At 38.4% G+C, this 19,474-nt stretch overlaps 1 protein-coding gene across 3 annotated transcripts in view; it reads right to left on the bottom strand.

Annotated features, from left to right (window-relative positions):
• The window catches only part of SPATA7 (spermatogenesis associated 7), a 31,757-nt gene extending 13,751 nt beyond the window's left edge, over nt 1-18,006 (bottom strand). Inside the window, exons 1-5 of one of the 3 annotated variants that reach the window (XM_079308123.1) lie at nt 17,881-18,006; nt 11,158-11,217; nt 10,373-10,465; nt 9,444-9,491; nt 1,432-1,565 (exon numbers count right to left, since the gene is read on the bottom strand). In XM_079308123.1, the coding sequence (XP_079164249.1) occupies nt 1,432-1,565; nt 9,444-9,491; nt 10,373-10,465; nt 11,158-11,217; nt 17,881-17,989 (444 nt within the window). In that variant the 5' untranslated portion in view covers nt 17,990-18,006. The remainder of the gene's footprint in view (nt 1-1,431; nt 1,566-9,443; nt 9,492-10,372; nt 10,466-11,157; nt 11,218-17,880) is intronic. The other 2 variants (XM_079308124.1, XM_079308125.1) reach the window with 2 other exon arrangements.
• Nucleotides 18,007-19,474: the final 1,468 nt, after the last annotated feature.

Raw genomic sequence — 19,474 nt, 5'->3', positions numbered from 1 at the left:
ACAAGAGACCACAACCAGTTAATGGTGTTTCCCAATCTCTATTTCATATGCACAAGCAGATGGCCACAACTTTCATTCTTCAGAAAAAAAAAAATCTCAAAAAACAGGCTGAAAGGGATCTTGAAATGTCAAGGCAATGGTGTACTTCAAATGGCTGAAAAAGAAAATTTAACCTTCTATGAAGCAACCTTCCTTCAATTGACTTTTGGCATGGACTAATTTATTTTAAAAAAATCATTAGCAGCCAGAAATGCCTATTAATAGGATTACTTGAACACGAGATATGAAATACCAGGAGTTGTTCAAATCAAAGATCTTACTCAGGCAGAATTTTATAAAAGCTTATTTTGAAAAACAAACAAAAGAAGCTGCACTTTGTTACAGTGCATCCTTTATTTTAAAGCTGGGAGTTCATGCAGTAATTAGATACATGTTACTTGCTTTTGCAGTGAAACAACTGAAGGAACTTTGCCTGCCCCAAATTTGCAAAAAATAAGATGGAAGGACAAAAATGGTATTACTGAGAAATATAATTTATATTTTAAATATTACATTTCCTCCCTTTTCCTTATTCATGCCTGTGCTTTCATCCATGACTAAAAGCCATGTATTGAATTTCAAAGCATTATTTCTCTGCACTGCAATAAGGTCACACTCAGGCTGCCCACCACAAAAATCAGTTACACAGAAAGAAACTGACAGTGTTTGCTGTACTACTTGGAAATGTCCTCTAGCTTTACAGATATCTAAACAATGAAGCTTATGCTGTTAGAATCAAAGAGTTAAATCATTATTCTGTTTTCAACTGCAATTACTCATTTACAGCGATGAACAAGAATGTAGTTTATTGTGCTATCTATGTATTTATTTATTTATTAGTTAGAAATACACACCACATATCTTGATTAAATGCCAGCCAAACTAAGTGAGCCTATGCATATAAGCAGAATACATATATACAGAATGGTATACTTTGGTTTAAGTAATACTTCTTCTTTCAAGAAATGCAACGGAATGATTTAGTACACTCTTAGATACAAAATGTGTTATCAACTAGGACTTTTCATTAAGAAAAAAATGGAAGATTCCTGATTCTTCTGCTTAGAAGAGTAGAGGTGACAGAGTTCTCCCTTAGGAAACGGTAAAAAGCTCTGGAGTGACAGAGGACAGGAATTTCAGGTGAGATAAAAGCAAGAGAATTCAAGGGTAATCAGAGCTTGTATTTACCGCAAGCACTCTTCATCCAGATACCCGATACCTTTGTCAGAAGATCAAGACATGCATTCAGTGTTGGGCACATACCAGAAAGACCCTTGTCTACTTTCTGCTGCATGAAAGATGCCAGCCCTTGCTGCTGCACAGCAGTGACCAGCTGTTACCATTGGAGGCAGGTATATGACAGTATCTGCTAAAGAGAATGAAAACACATACCCTTCTACAGCAGGGCGGCGGCAGCCTTCGGCCATCTCTTGAACAGCACTGAGTGACAGCGTCATACATATTTGTTTTCCCTTCACTCCTGCCTGTCTTCTTTTTCAGTTTCTCTCTTCTTAGCTGGTCAGCAACTTAGGAAAGAGACAAAGTTGGTCAGATGCAAACTGAAATATTCTTTGTTTCCCTAAGTGTTTGAAAACATTGCAGTGGCTTCCAATTGCTCAGTAAAGTCAGATTATTGAGAAACATTCCACTTGCAACACACAGCAGTTATAAAATTTATGTCTACTCTCAGAAGAAAAATTCTTAATAGAGTATGCTGGTAGCTGAAGCTGTGCCTTAACTTTCCTGAAATTTTCTTATGTCACAACAAACACCAGCATACATGTCTTCCAAGATCAGTGTTGCTAACAGAGCATTTTGCTCAAAAACTTACAAGCTTTCTGTTTTTTACAGCTAGAATTCCTTTGACTGTACTCTTATCCAGTATTTCAGAAAAAACTGTGTTTATTGTTAGCAAATCTCATATGTAAAAAAATATCATGCTTACAATACGGAGTTTCCTAAATACAGAAATCCAGGGCAGAACAAGCAAGTTTTTTGTCAAGAACACACACACACAAAAAAAAAATGAAGGCCAGCTCTAAGAGGACTACTGTCAGATCAGGAGCAGGGGCTTTTTATCAGTCCACACTGGTCTGCAGCCCAAGACCTCATCTGCAGTGTGAAAAGCTGAGTCAGGTGTCTATGTCATCACATAAAGAAGCCCAAAAGACAGTGTATGAGTTTGCCATCAATCACCCAAATCTTACATAATACAGTCCAAAGTTTTTCCATATTGGGAACAGCCAAGTTTCACAGATGAACCACAAAATCATGTAGGTTGCAAAAACCTCCAAGGATGAGTCCAACCTTTGGTCAAACACTAACTCACCAAATAAATCACAGCACCAAACACCACACTGAGTTGCTTCTTAAACACTTCCAGAGGTGGTGACTCCACCACCTCCCTGGGAAAGCCATTCCTATGCTTAACAACCCTTTCCATGAAAAAATTCTTCCTGATGTTCAACCTAAATCTCCTCTGACTGTGTCCTCTTGTCCTATCACTGGTTGTCTGGCAGAAGAGGGTGACCATCACCTGGCTAGAGCCTCCTTTCAGGCAATTGTAGAGAGTGATAAGGTTTTCCCTGAGCCTCCTTGCTCCAGGCTAAACATCCCCAGCTCCCTCAGACACTCCTCACAAGATTTTTGCTCCATACTCCTCACTAGCCTTGTTGCCCTTGTCTGAATACACTCCAGCACCTCAATGTCTTACTTGAAGTGAGATGCCCAGAACTGGACACAATACTCAAAGTTCACAAAGTTATAAAATCAAAATGAGGCTGATGAAAAAGTTAGTAATTTCATTTTCAAGTAGGAAAAAAATAAGCAAACATGCTCTTGAAGTCTGTACACCAAAAGAAAATTTTCTCATTCACTTAACACATATCGTGTTGTATGAATCATTTGATAGAGACACACAAAGGCCTTTGAGTATTTGTTCTCTGATTTCATAATATATTTATATCATACTCTGGGAGACCCCAATCTGCACATGCACTACTATATTTAATGCATGGAAATGCAAAAAACTTCAGGGATTGGTGTGGTGCATTCTACATAGCTGAGACCAACAGAAACCTGAGGATGTTTAATCAACCTTTAGAATGCATTCATCTGTGTACAAGTACCCTACACACATGTTAATCTCCAGGAAATACCCAAGTGTATTCATTGCATTAAACATTTCAGTCCCCTTTTAAGATAGAATTTAATCTTTCAGATGTGAAATCTTTGCCCTCATTGCTCAGGAAAATCCCACTTTCTCTTTCTTTTAAATCTTACTTGATATGTAAGACTTAGTTCTTAATTGGTATGTAAAATACAGATTTCTTTTATGGCTGCTGATTTATCCATCACACATTATTAGAGTACTTCCAATATGAGACTTAAATTATTGGGAAAATATTAGCTACATTATACAACCCAGAATAAGAAATATACATTACAACAGAATGACAAAATATACTGTGCCATTAAATAATTAAATCTGAATGTTTTTCTTTCTATATTTAATTATTGTGTATGTTCAAAATTGCTATTATTTCTACTTCTAATTGTATTTGTCTTAAAACTTAAGACTTTTAAGTGAGAAGCACTCAAAAATTACTTACAGGTTAGATATTTTTTATGTTTGAGATAAATACTTATTCTGAGCCAATGCAGCCAATGTCTGTGTGTGCATGGAGGCTATAAAAATTCACATCTTGACTAGTGCTCAGGTTAAACAGTATGTCTGAGCAAATAGATATCTAGAGAAACAATGGGCAAATGAAAGCTCTACCAAGCAAAAATGCAACTCATACAGAAATATGGGTAAGGGTGCGTAGGTGTCTGATTCAGCAAATTCCTTACACTCAGGTGCTTAGGTGAAAAGAGGGTTTGCCTAAGACAAGACAAGCTTTAACATTTTACTGTGTGTTCCACCTGCACACTACAGCTTAATGAGTGTCTGGACAAAGTGCAAAGCAGTGTGAGTATTACTGCAAAACAGAATTCCCATGTTGTCCTTATTCTGCTCTTTACAGGAGAAACTCCAAAATTTGACATACATGAATGCCTCTACTATTGGCACAGTTAAAAAAGCTGTTAAAAAAACCTCCTCCAGGACTGTGTGCTGTGACTTTTCACCCAAAGCATGGCTTATGCCCAAAAATAAAGAATGAAAGAACAGCAAGTATTCCAGTAAGGATTCTAAGGTTATGTTGAAATATCAGAATGATACACTGGGACTACCACTGCCATGGGAAATGTGGAGTTTTTGCCCTGCACCTGTCACACAGTGAGCTTAGCTCAGCTAATCCATTAAGTGTGCTCCAAAAGCCATAATGTCACTTGTGTGTACAGAAAGGCAGCACAGACATGCAAAACAGAATGTCAGAAAACTCCAGTAATACACACATCTAATTATCAAGTTAAGAATTTTCAGGCTAGATCTGTGGTAAAAGCTAGGAATTTTGAAGCCAGCAAAGTAAGAGATAGAGAAATCCTTCTTACAAGAGTTAATGTAGATGTAAATAGACAGCTGGAGGTAAGTTAGGACAGCTGTGGGGCAGTCAGCAAGGAGCACAGAGAAATGCAGAAACAGGCATGCTGCCCTACCTCTCCTTAGCTGTCCTCTACCCATGCAAGGACTGGAGAACCCAGTCTTATGCTTTGCCTTCAGCCAGATAGAAAAACTGCCTGGAACTCTGAGGCACTAATTACAATATTACAACTGAGAGGAGCTGAAGTTACTTAAGGCTGTCATAAATAACCACTTGTGTTGCCGTGTGAATACATTAAACACAGAAACAAAGAGACCAGCATTCAAGAGACATCCAATTTCAGAAGTGAGATTTAGCTTTTAATTGAAAGCATTGCTCACAGTTTAAGGTATCTTCTGCTTCAAATCAGTGAGGTTCATTAACTAAATTTGAAAGAAGTTCCCTTGACAGACTGTAATAGACAGTGGGAAGTAAACATAAACTGCATTTGTTAACAGATACTTGAAACAGTTTCACTGCAAGTAGCTTTTATTTGAACATTGTCTCCATGAACATGTCACATATGTAGAGTTAAATATGGGAAAAGTACATAATAGTAAATATCTCGTGACAAATAAATGAAAAAAAAAAAACCACTTACTTTTCATCTTTTTATAAGGGGAAAGCAAAATAATAGTCTGTAGATTCAAATGAGACCCTTTAAAAGTCTTATTAGAGCTTTAGAGATTAATTGCATCTCATTAACTACTGTGCTCAAAACCCCACAGATTCATAGTATAGTAAGAGAAAATGTACTAGCACATAAACTTTTAGTGATTCTGTAGATCAGATAAATTCAGTCTGTGAACCTAGATTCCATAACTTGTTGCATTCACTCCATGAATCCATTCTCTTAATTTTATTGTCAGTGAAAGGAAGCACAAGAAAGACTATGAATTTCAGATGTTAAAATGTAGCACTCCTCATAAAGAGATACCTATAAAACACTGATCAATCTGACACTTCTGCCTAGGCAAATATTCTTTGCAGAGTACACTGCACTTCAAAGCAGAGATCACACCATGTTATTTCCCTTTTAGAATACTCCCTCTATAGGCTAATTATTTTTTCTGTAAGTCTAGACTGCATTTCAAGACATGCTTAAGAGTTATAAAGCAAATGTCATAAATCTGGAAGAAACAAATGAATCCTATATTTCATAGTCCTACTCAGCTTGAAAGCTCTGCAGTTAGAAGGACAGTATGATCTGGAATGCCAGTGGTTGTCCTTTGCTCTGAATTTCCAATTGCTAAATTTATCATGTCATATCACAAAACAGCTGTCAGTTAAACTTCAAGTTATTTCATTTTTGATATAAATAATCCATGGTAGACAATGGAATATGAAGTTAGATTTAAACTGAGTTCAGCTTGCAGAACAATGTATCTTAAAGGAATTATCCAATACTCAGAATTAATCCACTGTGTTTTATGTATGTTATTTTTGCAATAACACACTTGGAGTTATTATTTCCCTTTTGAATTCTTTTTGGATAAATCATACCAACATCATCTCAGCTGAGCTTGAACTCATTGGGGCTAGTCACTGGCCAGCATATCAGTTGGCAATATTAGTTCTGCAAGCAAGCCCTTCCTTCTCTACTAATTTTCACTATCAGTTTCCTAGCTCTACACAAATTTCTAGTACACCATGATTTAAGCACCTGTTACCTCATCAAATGCAAACTGAATATTGCCATTAACTATGAAGTTCAGGTTTCTTATAAGTGTAAATCTAAATTCCTTAACACAGAAATTTTAATTTTTGTAACTCTAAGAGGTGATTTTGCAGTCCTTCTTCACATCCAGTCCAGTATCAGTAGTACTGTTCATCAAATAAGGGAGGATTCACCATGAATAAGGGTGAAAAAGTATTTATTAAGGGTTTGATAGTAAAGTTTTGCTTGTATCAAACACAAAAGAAGAGCTATACTTCAGAAATCACATACTACTTGGCAAAGCTACTAATGGCAAAATATGGTCATTGCTAAGACTTGGAAATAAAGCCCAACAGTCAGATATAAATCCTTCAAAAGCATTTCAGAAGAGGCTAGAAGCACTGGATTACCCCAAATCCATCACCTCTGATGCTCATATACAGGGTCCTCATCCAGCAGACATTGCCTGTATTCTTCTGTTAGCCACATGCAGAACACAGCAGCCTGCCAACAGTGACTGCACACTGACTGTGGAATGCTGCACCAGCCCTAAAGGAAATACCTAAGCCTGCCCATGTAAACTTCCATTTGTGCACCCTCCAGAGAGGCCCATTTGGCTTCTAGCTGGCCCCTGACAGGGATTTTTTTTTTTTCAAGTTACCACTGGGGCAGCCCCCAAGGACAATTTAGACACAGTGTACTGAGATAACACTGAAAATAGGTAGAATGCAGAATTTCATTCTTGTTCTCTGGTATGCTGTAGCTATTTTGTAATCCTGAGTAATGGTGGACAATTGTATAAAAATAAAAGTTCTGCCCACCAGCAGATGAATAGTAAAGCTAGGTTTGTTAGATTAAAAACCAGGGACACATTTTCAGTTTCACTCACCAAATTTTAGACTTGATAAATATATTAGAACACCTTTCCAAAGGCATAACACAGGCCTTAGAATTACCTCAGTGTTTTAATTTTAAGAGCTTATATTAGTTGCTTACAACTTTCATTTTTCAGAAATACATACTTAAGGACAAGACTTGAGAGAAAAAAAAGGATAATTTTGTGAAAGTTTCCTCTAAAATAGCAGCAACAACAAAACGTGTAAGAGCTTTGCACAGATCTCTGCTTTTTCATAACGTAAAGTGTAGACAGATGTATGTGTTCACAGGAAAAATTAAGATTTAAATACAGAACTATGTAACAATATGTATTTCTTGATATTTTTGCTTGAACTTAACCCCTTGAAAGGGCAGAAAACCAACATTACTATCAGTCTGAATTGTTGCCACTCCCCATCTCTTACTGCGCTCCTTCCAAGAATTCAAGTTTCACCTAAAGTAGATTTATGGAGGGTAACTTCTCAGAATATTTGTTACCCTTCTTCTTCTCCCCCTGCCCCAGTATCCAAGAGACCTGCATTCCTAAGCACATTAATCACTGGGTTCAATCTCTACTATCAATATGCCTTGTGGAAAAACCTCTAAACATATGGGTTGAAAAGTTAGTACTGTTAGAAACCAGGCATGTGGAGCAGCAGCTGTCTTACTTGGCACAGCCTTTGTCAAGTTTTCTGGCACAAGTTTCACAACCACAGACTTCTAATGGCCACTGGTATCAATCAACATGCTTGGACTAATTCTGAACACAGAAGTTTCACATTTCAAGAAGTTTCACATTTTAACAACTATTTTAAGTCAGTAAGCCTGATCTAATACACAGGAACATGCTCACTTCTAGCTCAGGGCATGGCACCTTGCCTGCTTTGCTGCCAGCTAAGATACCAGGAAAAGAACAGTGGAAACTAAATCCACTTTAAGGACAGAACACATTCAGTTGGCCACGGAGAATGCCAACTACAGTATCATGTTTAATTCTTAAACGTTAGTGACTGATTCATGGCAACAACCCCAAAGGGAAATACTCACCTGCTATTCCAGCAGTACATGAAGCATATTTTCAGATGTTTTTTAACACTATCTGCAGGAATTCTGTTTTGTAACTCTATGCTATTCATAAATCTTACAATTTTAAACTAAATTTACTCCCCTTCCCAAATCTCAAAATAGAGGGGGAACAGAAAATTTATTAGGTATGCAAAAACTAGTAAGACAAAGAACACAAAGAGAAAAAAATAATAATATGCTTTAGTTGAAGAAACGACAGGTAGAAAACTACTGTGAGAATAAAGGTGCAAACCAAACCCCTTGTCCTCAGTGACACTATAGATACTGCTGATATTCAGCTATACGGAAGTTAAAATTGTGCCTGGATAAATTATGTCTCATCTTCAGCAAGAAAGAAGAAATTGTTTTGAAAATATTCTAAAACCCCTTTTCCATTACTTTTCTTTCTCAGCACATTTTCAACATTCTTACTGTCTGAGCTACTGCCTGTTATCTCCAAATGATAGAGGAAGAAAAATGATTCTCCAGTGGTTTACCAGAGACTACAAATGGTACTTTGCACTGAACTTAACACCTGGACATACCACACTTGGTTGCATGGTTGTTACATTACAGAAATCTGTATTTCTTGATGAACAATGCACAGAACTGCAGGAAAAAATTGCAATCACTCTAATTTTAGGTATGAAATGAAATTATTTTTAATTCTAAAAATCTAGTATTTATAAGGATAATGCAGAAACTGAACAAGGTATGCCTGGGTAGTCTTAACTTTAAATACCTTGAAGTCAGTGAGACCAATAATGATGAATTGTAATTCCATGGAATGTACCTCTTTGATAACTGCAAAACTTTCACCCTAAACAACAGCTTCTTATCTGTTTGTAAAGGAATCTCGGCCATATGGAACAGCATATAAAGGAAAGAAAATAAAGGTCAGAAAATAATATCACTTACATGCACACATTGAGCAGAGAGAGAAATCCTCAAAGGCTTTTATTAAGAAAGGTCCAGGATTTTTGCCTATGCATTCATACCAGATAATTAAGATTATACAGTCTCATGCAGTTGAGACTTTTGCCATTGAAAAATGAATTGTCATGCTAAGTACAACTAATCATTGACAGATCTGCCTCTCCAGCATTCCATTTTGATGCAGACTGAATGCATCTACAAGTAGCTGAAGAAGGATGTGAAAGCTGAATAAACAAGCAAAGTTCTCAATTAAGGGTTTGTTATATGCTATTGTTACTCTTTGCTGGCTCTTTTGCTAAGTTAGTTTTACAGAAGCATTTGAGAATCAACATGTAACAAATACTTACGTTTGATGCTGGACAACCTACTTTTGGGCACTGAAGTGTCTACAGCTGCTGAAAATAAGAAAAACACCAAATATGAGTGATTCAGTATTTATTCAGTATATGTGAAGCTAAAAAAGGTGGTAATAAATCAACACAGAACAAAGACTAACTGAATTATTTTCTATTTTAAAACATACTAGTTACCGTGTACTTAAACTATTATGTTGATATTAATATGGTCACAGGATTTAAGAGATAAAGCTGTCTGGGTAAAACACATTTAAAGGAAGAATCATTACTTAAATGAAGACTCTTTGCAAAAGGTTTCTATAAATTTTGCTCTGATGGCATTTACCTGCATACCTGAGGATACTAAGTTACATGAGATAACATTGTGAATATTTTATTTGTCAGTAACATGATTTTTTCATTTGCAAACATAGAGGGAAAATTTAACAGTCCTTAGAACTGTTATTATTCACTGCAAGATGAACAAAATGTTACTAAGTTTTTGAAATAAAAATTAAGAAAGAAAAAAAGACATTGTGATCTGAATTTAACTAGGAATGTTCTGCCTTCATTCCTAAAATAATTTGTGTATGATTGCTGTTATGGTTATCACTGTGACTTTCATTTCAGCATATTATTGAATAATTCATTAATAAATCAAAAGCAGAATGAAGCCAATACAGCACAAAGTGCTCTAAAACTAAGGAAGGATCTTTGGTAACACTTAAGGAAAATGTTTTCATACAAAACTTTTCATCTCAATAACACAAAAGTACTATGAAGTAGCAGTCACATCTCCTTGCTGACACATGTTTGGGTAAGAAACAGGAAGAACAGTAAACTTCCTAAAATCCAATTAATTCCTTCTTGGTATGAGCCTATCCTGGGAGATTGAGCTAAATTTAGGGGGAGACAGTTCATTCATACATGCACATTTTTACCTTTGGCTGAATTAATTTTTTTATAATGAAACACCATGTGATTTCTGATCAGGTATTCGCCAGGTAGATGTCGAAAGGGGTCAATAGAGAAAGCTGTCAGATTAAAATACATTTCAACATTAGAATGGCAAGCAAAAAAATACTAAAACTGTAAACAGTTATTAACTGCAATTCAAAGTCACGAACTTTAAAACACTGTTTAACTTCTTTGCTGAAAGGCAGTATTTTTTATCACATATTTATACCACATGAAATCATCCTGTCTCCTTTTTCTTTCTCCAATGAGCCAATAATTCAATAAACAGCTGCAAGTGTGGCTGAAATTGTATGAAAATTGGTTCTAATTGTATGAAAATGTAAACGTGGAAACTTCCTGTTTCTTCACTCTATGTTCTTTTGAAAAAAAAAAAAAAGTATCTGAGGTGTCAGTACAGCACAGAAACATACACTAGCCTATGTAAACTACTGAATCTAAAGGAACATGTTTAACCTCAGGGGTTCTTGAATGTGGTAAACATATATATATATGTATATTACAGCCAACAAAGATGGGACATCTTTATATATTTGTTCATCTTGCTACCAATTTGTAGCCAGCAGTACAGTCAAGGCAAAACTTACTTCTTGAAATTATTTTCAGTAATGCATATTAAATATAAGTACTATTAAACTTCTCCAAATAAGTTAAATGCATAAGTTTTAATAAAAATATTTCAAGTATAAAATCAATAAATTGACATAAAAGGAACCAGGTTGACCTTCTGACGAAAGTATATGTTACTTACCATGACTCTTATTTCTGCAGTGTCCTTTAAATGGACATCCTGGACCACATCTGGGAGTGACTTTAAAAAAGCATCAAACAAAAACCGAAAGTTAGAGAAAAATCCCCACACATATTTTTAGAGACAAGATGAAGTCTTTCTCCAAAGAATGTATGAATATTATATTTCTCTACCATACATTATTACATACAAGTGGTAATTCACAGTCTAGCTGGATTCAACCTGAAACTCATGACTTCTGGAATTTACAATATGCAGGTGTTGGAAGAATGCAAGTCTTTGGGATGATTTGAATGTTACATTATAAATTTCAGTTGACAGAATTTTCTCTAATGATAAAAACCTGCATGCATATATACCTGCAATCTGGATTACAGCAGACAATTGAGAATCAAAAGTGCTTCATTCACAATTGTTCAAATAACTTAAGTATTTCACTGTTTTCTGTGCTTCAGAGCCAGGCTAAAATTCCCTCTTCCACTGTTTTCTGTGCTTTAGAGCCAGTCTGTAATTCCAGAGGGAAGCATCTGTGCTGTTTTAGGTAAATGCTTACAGTGCCACCTCTAACTCATCCTTACATGACACAACCCTAGAAGGGCAAGAATGATCACTTAAAAAAACAGACATTGTTCTCTGTACAACTGATTATCTTCAAGTAAGCTAAATGACTTTGTCCCACGATAAACACCACCAGGGACACTCAGAAACCTGTTGCCTTTACTGTCTTTAGCTGGAGACACAACTGTTCAGCACTGCAGAAGACCAGACTTTACAATGTTCATTTGCTTTGCATCACCAGCAGATGGCACAGTGGAAATTCTACCGGGAAAATCACCGCCTGCTGGTTTTGTCCTTTACAATTAATTTGTATTCGGCTTGCAGGGAAGGAGAAAGGAGGAAAAAAGAGAAGTCGGCACCAGTACTTCATAGGCAAGGAAAGCCTGCCAAAAAGCGTCAGCCTGGAGAAACAGTATTTCTGTACCCTCTATTTGGCTATGGACATATAGACGGCACAGAAATCACTCTTATGGAGAAGCATGTCGGTAATGTCAGAGAACAAACTGGAGAATTTCCTATGTGCAGGCTCTTTTCTACCTTAATGAAGGTAGAAAGTGCTATTGGTCAAAAGTTTCACAACTGTAATTTCAGATTGTCTTTTAACTTGAATGGATATTTATTTGGATTCAGGCTGTGCTTTCACAGCTATTTGCACAACAGCAGAAACAAACTGAAGGCTTAGGTATGTGAAGAGAATTTTACATGCAAAGGAGGGATTGCCAGTAATTCACAGTTAATCAAATATAAACTAAACAATGCAAGGCTAACTACGAAAATACGTTTGATATCTGACATATGTAACTATCTGATCTAAATGTTAATTTCCCTTATAGATACAAATGGACTGTCCACACTGAATATAAAATCATGATTTTTAAACTGAGTGTTCTCCTAAAGTACAATGAGCAAACAAATTCAATACTTCTGAAATTTTATTTAATCTTTTAGTTCCTTCTATGACACTAAACAACAATGAAAACAAAACCAGAAAAGCTTTATCTAAATTTTTTTCCAACTGGTATCTAACGTAAGTAGCAACTTAGATTTCAATTTTAATTTAAAATGTATCCTATCCTAATTTCTGATTTTACAGTAATACAAAATATAGAAATTGGTGGTTTACTTTGTTTCCTGGGTGTTAGTAGATGTTCAGAATTTATGGAAATGATTCTTCTACAAAGCCATTTCAGATTTGGAACGTGAATATGCACTGGAAAGAAGCCCAGTCTTTCATTACCATGTTATCCCAGAAAAGATTTTAAACACAAGTATTAGACTTACTATTTTTATAACAAGCATGTACTTCAGTCATAGCAAATAAAAATTAAATAAATCAATCTATCATGCTACCCTTACCTATCAAGACTTGCTACTTAGTAGATAATCCATACAAATACAGAGACCTTAGGTGGGATATTGGATATAGGCATCTAAATCTAGCACTACAAGACATGAAACCTTAACTGTCCAGGGACCTGTGAACACTGTAATTTCCAAAGGGCAGTTCCCAGACCCACAGGTCTCTCCAGCTGCTCCACAATATGCCTATCACTGTCAATATTGACCCTTTTGTGCAGTGGCTTGGTTTTTGGTGGCTCCAGGAGTCCTGCATTCCTAGCTCTATAGTGGCCTCCTCTCAGCTGGCAATGCAGAAAGCATCTCCATCTCTAACAGACTAGAACTGCATCATTTGCATGAGATTTGGACATTTGATCCCTCTGAGACTGGTAAGGACCCAATCTGACACGTGCTTTGCAAACACTCCATTCATGTAGCTTACATCTTTGTACCATCCCCCCTAAACTGACCCCTTTCAATGCCCCCAATTTGCTTCCTCTTCCTTACCTGTTGTCATTCCTCCCCTCAAACATCCCTCACTTGCCCAGCTGTGGCTGACAAGGGGCTATAGGAATTACAATTAGTCATCCAGTTTAAGCTTATCCTTGGCTACCCTCTACTTACATATCTGGGAATGAAGACACAACAGCATGAGTTTCTCTAAAAAATCTGTATTAATTTGTTGGATTTTCTCCTACCCAGCTACTGGGTAACACTGATGCTCCTAGCTCTTACTCACAGATGGGTGAAGTTGGCAAACAGATGCACAACTGAAGAGACGAAAAGGCCTGCAGAGAGTAGTGACCCTCCAAGACTCCTTCTTTAGGAAAGAACACAGGTGAAAACCTGGCAAGTCTCCACTACTTTTCTTTTTTTCAGCACCTACACAATCACAAGAGACCTTCAAACATGGCTTTAGATTTAGCCACTTACTGAATACAGTACTCCATTTTATTTGAAAGTTACAGTGCAGCAAAACAAGCACATCATGATCACACCTGTATTTTCTTTCCTGTTCTTTCAAGTGAACAGGACCCCTTTCTGATTTCACTGATAACAAAACTCTTATCAATCGGGAGAGTATGAAGTCTCGCATGTGAAGCCATCTTTAAAAGAATCACATTTAAGATTTGTTAATAAATGGCAGAACTCACCAGCAGAAAGAATAGGCATTAATATCTAAATTTCCTGAAGCAAAACTCAATTAATAGAGATCCAGAAAATCACACTACTCCAATTTTGAAATAAAGTCCCAAATCTTCCATCTGAATTTTGCACGGGGTCATTTGTGTCTGAGGCAAAGTATGATGGAAATGACACACCCCCTGACAGGCACTACACATAACCTCCTAAGCCATTAATTACATGGGTGCTATTTATACACTTACTATGCTGGATTACACAAAAGCTGTTCTTTACACATACTCTCAATGCCTAAGAGTTAGGTCTCTCAGATCTTTAGAATTAACAATTTTACAGTATTCTGTATAAATTAAAACCATGTAACCAAAATTGTATGACAGTTTTAACAGTTAAACCCTCCTCTAAAAAATTTAAGGAATCTAATGAAATAAAACAACAGCCCTCAGCCATATCTGATTACATAACTCTTGAAAACGATACCTGAATGTATAGACACACTGTATAGACATTCTTCTCCATATATGGAACAAAAAAATCTATTTTGCTAGAATAATCTGCACCTACAAGGATGCCCCCTCCTTCATCCATGAGCACCTATTTCTACCTGGAAATACATCACCAAAATTCTAATGCACAGGCAGCCTCACCCAGAAAGGAGAGTAGAGAAACCTTGATCCACTGTGCCTCAGAGAAAGCTGCAGGTTATATCTGGAGCAAAGAAGCTACTAGGGTTAATGGTCTGAACACTGTTCATTTTAACAGGTATTTCACTTGAAGCACACAAGAAATCCTCAATAAAATGGGGCCAATAGGCATTATTTAAGTCATTATAAAACTTCAAGTTATTAGCTGAATGGAGTCAGGATTTTAAGAGCATTAAGTGATTAAAACTCACTTAATAGACTATCTGAGTAGTGGTTAAGTTAAGGATAGGTTTTATGAGATTTACTGAGTAAAGGTTTTAATTTGGTAAAAAATTAAGAACAGAGATTACCATTTCCCAATTTCAGTTAAAATTATTGTGATTCAAATAGAACTTCTAAACTTTACTTATTTCCTTCTTTCTTGGAAGACAAAACTAGATTATTTTTCATCTTTCTTGATGGTCAAAGAAAACTTCAGCTCCTAAAATCTGGTGCTACCAAACTAATAATTCAGTAAGTTTAGTAAGCTGTTTGTTCAAGTGGCAAATGAATGAATAATAATAAAAAGTCCACAAGTCTCTGTGTTAGCAGCTTTTCAGCTCTAGTCAGATTACTGCAAGGACTTCCTACAAAGCAGGAAAAATCTAAATAAGATGGTATCGTCTATGAACATGTCAAGCATTTAAATTTTGTTTTAAAATCCTGCAAGCCTGTGCAAATTGCCTAAATCTAACAGCAGCCTCCATGCATCATTACTGCTGTAATGTTCCCCACTGCTGTAAGATAAAAGGGGTACAAATGTGTGCCACTGATTAACAGTAGGTGCATGATGCTGTTAGGTATTGCTGTTCAGGCATGTGTTCCCACTGGCTGTGGGAATTAAACATCCCAATGCATAAGACTGGATTTAAACAACAAAGCTGGTTTAAAATTACAGTATTCAGATTATTTGAGGTCATACTATAAATCAGTGAGTATATTAACTGACTCCTGAAATTACTACATCAAATAGCTACAAGGTTTATATTTGGAATTAGGGAAAAAATAGCAGATTAATTCTTTAATATTTCTAGGAGGGTAAAAAAATCTCAGCCTTATTTGAACTTTGACAAGACCTACACACAAATCCTATATACTCAAATATAAAAAAAACCCCCAAAAATAGTATTTTGTCAGTACTCTCACTAGATAAAACAACGCCTGATACAAGCAAGTGTAAAATGTTGGTTCTTTCTTTAAAATGATGAGGCTAAGTCTGAAAAAGAAACTTTGCACGGCATACAATCAGGACGTGAAATAGTGTATCCCACATTTTCTGTATTAATGTTTTAGATACTACTCTTTGGAGAAACCATAAATACCACGTGTTCCTCCCCTTTCATGCACTGCAAGCAACCCAGTGGCTGTTCTGCCAAGTCTGCTCAGGCACACGGATTTCCAGCTCAGCTCAGTGTATTAGTCCCTCTGCCTGTGCTAATCCTTGCTCTCTGTAAGGATCCCTCCTGTGTGCCTGAGAACCCCCACACTGCACTGCTCAGGCACACATTTCTGCTCCCATTGTAGCCTCCAATGGGGACAAGCAAAGCATTCCCAATTCAACAGACACACAGCAATTCTTCCCTACTTTTGAACTTTGTTAAACAGAAGTTATTCAAGCAAAGCTTGCTGTAACCTGAATGAAATTTAGATCCTGTATCCTATTTACTATTCCCTTTTTATGGTCAACAGACGATCGGCAGGCTTACTGACTGTCTATAAAAGTACTTTGAAAAATGTAAGAATAGTTAGAAAAAGGATGTATTTGCCATAGAACTGCCTTCACACTACATAAGACAGAATAAAAGTTGGGTGCACAAAATACTAGTTTTTGCTCTGAATTTCATATTCCCATATAGTATTAGAATTTATGTTCAAACTGTTCTTTGATATCAGGCGTCTTCTGAAGTGGCATCTGTCACTGTCTCCAAAGATGGGAACTGACACTGAGATGCAACAGAACAGCCTAACATTATCTCAAATGGCTCTGATTTTATGCAGCGATATGATCTTGACATTACAGTGCACCACTGAATAATTCCTACCATTGTTTTACATTATGCATGTAATCCAGTCCGTATCTAAAAATATTTAGGTATTTTCCAAGAGCCACAGTTGGCTCATGCAAGCATTTTCGCATGTTTGTGCCTTTTTTTTAATCCCGAATGACAAGTGCCCCTAGGACTATTCATAGGAACAGGGCACCAGACCAGCCCACGGATGGTTAAACGTGGGTAAGGAATCACTTTATAAGACCTTTAAAAACTTTTAGAGTCTTTTATTTTTCAACTACACTTGCACTAAAATCCCACCAAACCAAAAGACTTGTATCTACAGCCAAAAGCCGTGGGACGTTCTACACGTCAGGGTACAATCCATTATAATAATTACTGAATATCAGTTTTGGAGAAAACCACTCCAGAAGACGGAAGTCGACTAGAAAAAGCAGCGGGCACAGGAACGGGCGTCGCAGACGGGGCCGATGCCGCGGCCTGAAGCGCTGCCCGCAGCGGCGCTCGATGCCGGTGCCGTGAGAGGCACGGCGCGATGCCGGCTGTGGGACGCGCAATTCCAGGCCCCGACTCTCGGAGGGTTTCAGCCCGTCCCGGGCTGTACGTGCCCCCTTCCAGAGCGGCGGGACCCGGCTCTTTCCCCCGCCGGGCCACCGCCCGCTCCCCACGGCGAACGGCCGGGCCGGCACCGCTCGGGGCGGCCGCGTGGCCAGGAGCGAGGGGCGACCCCGAGCCCCGCCGCAGGAGCCACGGCGGCTCGGGCGGCCCCGGCCCGGGGGCTGCTGCCGGCTCCGTGCCCGCCCACACACGCAGCGGGGAAGGCGGAGGCACCGCCTGCTCCCAGCCCCGGGCGAGACGGGCCGCGCCCCGCACCCCCACGGCCGGCAGGGACGGGGGAGGCCGGAAGGCAACGCGTCCCTCGGGCTGCAGCCCCCGCCCTGCCGCGGCCAGCGCTCCCGCTCCTCCCGCAGCCGCCAGCGAGCCCCCCGCACCTTGGCACCGCCTGCCGCCGGTCTTGCTCTTCAGCCCCATGCTCCCGGCCGGGGCCGCGCTGGGCGGTGCGGCGGTTCGTCCCGCGCCGCGGGCGGGCGGTGTTGCCATGGCGGCGGGGGCGGCGCGGGCCCTGGCCGGGCTCAGGCGGGGAGGGGCCGCAGGGCCCGAGCCCCCCCGCGGGGCGCTCTGCCCCGGGAGCGCTTCGTGCCTCTCACGGACGGGCCCTCATTGCCTAAGCCTCTTCCTGTAATTTGACAGGGGAATGAAGGATAATAAATGCCCGGGAGAAATTCACGGCAAATTGGTGATATGTCAGGGAACGAGTCAAAACGAGAGCCTCGAGCGTTCCCAGTGCGTTACACTGAAGGAATAAATATCAATGTCTTTGAAAACCAACAACGCCTTAAAAATGAACCACAAAATAACCTATTGAAAAGCAGCCTTCGCTCCCATCACTGGTTAATGTGCACATGCCGATGTGCTGGGTTTCAACTTTCTGAAAAGCAATAGGGTATTTACAGTTTGTCTGACAGATTGCTGTTCTCCCTAATGTGAAATCTCAGAGGCCTTTTGTACTTTTTGTGTGAAGATTTTTCTCGCTGACCAGCCAAGGGTACTGCAGTCCCCTCCATAGCCTGACACATAGTTATCCCAGATGGAGACACATTCCCCTTCGGTATCTAGAAATAAGTATTAATTAAAGGCTAAATACAGTGGTTTATGTGATTTGCTACACTTCCTGACAGGCTAGAAAATTAATTTGAATGTCGTTCAGAATCATAGCAAAATCAAGGGGTGTTACTTCGAAACAACCTTTCTTCTTTATTTCTGCCTCAGGCAAAGCTTTCACTTGGTCACACAAATATACATGCTGGATGAAACTAGTAGTTTCTCTAACCTGTTACTTTCTGTAGACTCTTCCAAATACTTCAAAAAGCTTTTCAGTAGCAGTCTGACTACTAAATGTTGTGATGTCCTTTTTAATTTTAGATATACCAATTACCATATGAAGTACTCCTTGGATGTAGCCTTAGTTTCTCTGCTTCATGTTGTAGTGATCATTTTGGCAGTCTAATTCTGCTTTCTGTAAAATCATCCTTAAATGTAGTTGGATCAAATTTGTCTGGGAGAGGTCAGGGCAGGGAATATATGCCTTGGAAAGGCATCAGTCCCCCATCTTCTGGTTGTCCTCTGTCTTTCTGACTGTGTTTTATATAAAAGCATCAGTTGCCGTGGCATTTGATCTACTGTCAACCATAAGGTCACAAAAACCTTACCTTCTTGTCAAATCAAAATAATTTGATAGCATTTTGTAATTTTCCTTTATGTCTCTTGGACTTGAGGTCAATGTCTTGGAAAATATCTGCCAGGAAAAATTACAAAACAAAAAAAACACAATCCAAGAGTTTGAGTATGGGTTTTGTTTGGTTTTGTTCATGTGTTTGGTTTTTGTTTTGTGGGGTTTTTTTTTTGTTTATTTGTTTTTGTTGTTTTTTCTCTGAAGCAGATTATGTGTGAAATTAGAGATTTGGGGAAAGGGCTTCTGGAAATTAGTTACCGTTTTTGTGTTTCAGGGTCTCTGGTTTATACTTT

This window comes from Erithacus rubecula (assembly GCF_903797595.1).
Source record: "Erithacus rubecula genome assembly, chromosome: 6".
Classification (NCBI taxonomy): domain Eukaryota; kingdom Metazoa; phylum Chordata; class Aves; order Passeriformes; family Muscicapidae; genus Erithacus; species Erithacus rubecula.
Note: the sequence above shows the minus strand (reverse complement) of the source record. Positions and strands in the feature narration are given on the sequence as shown.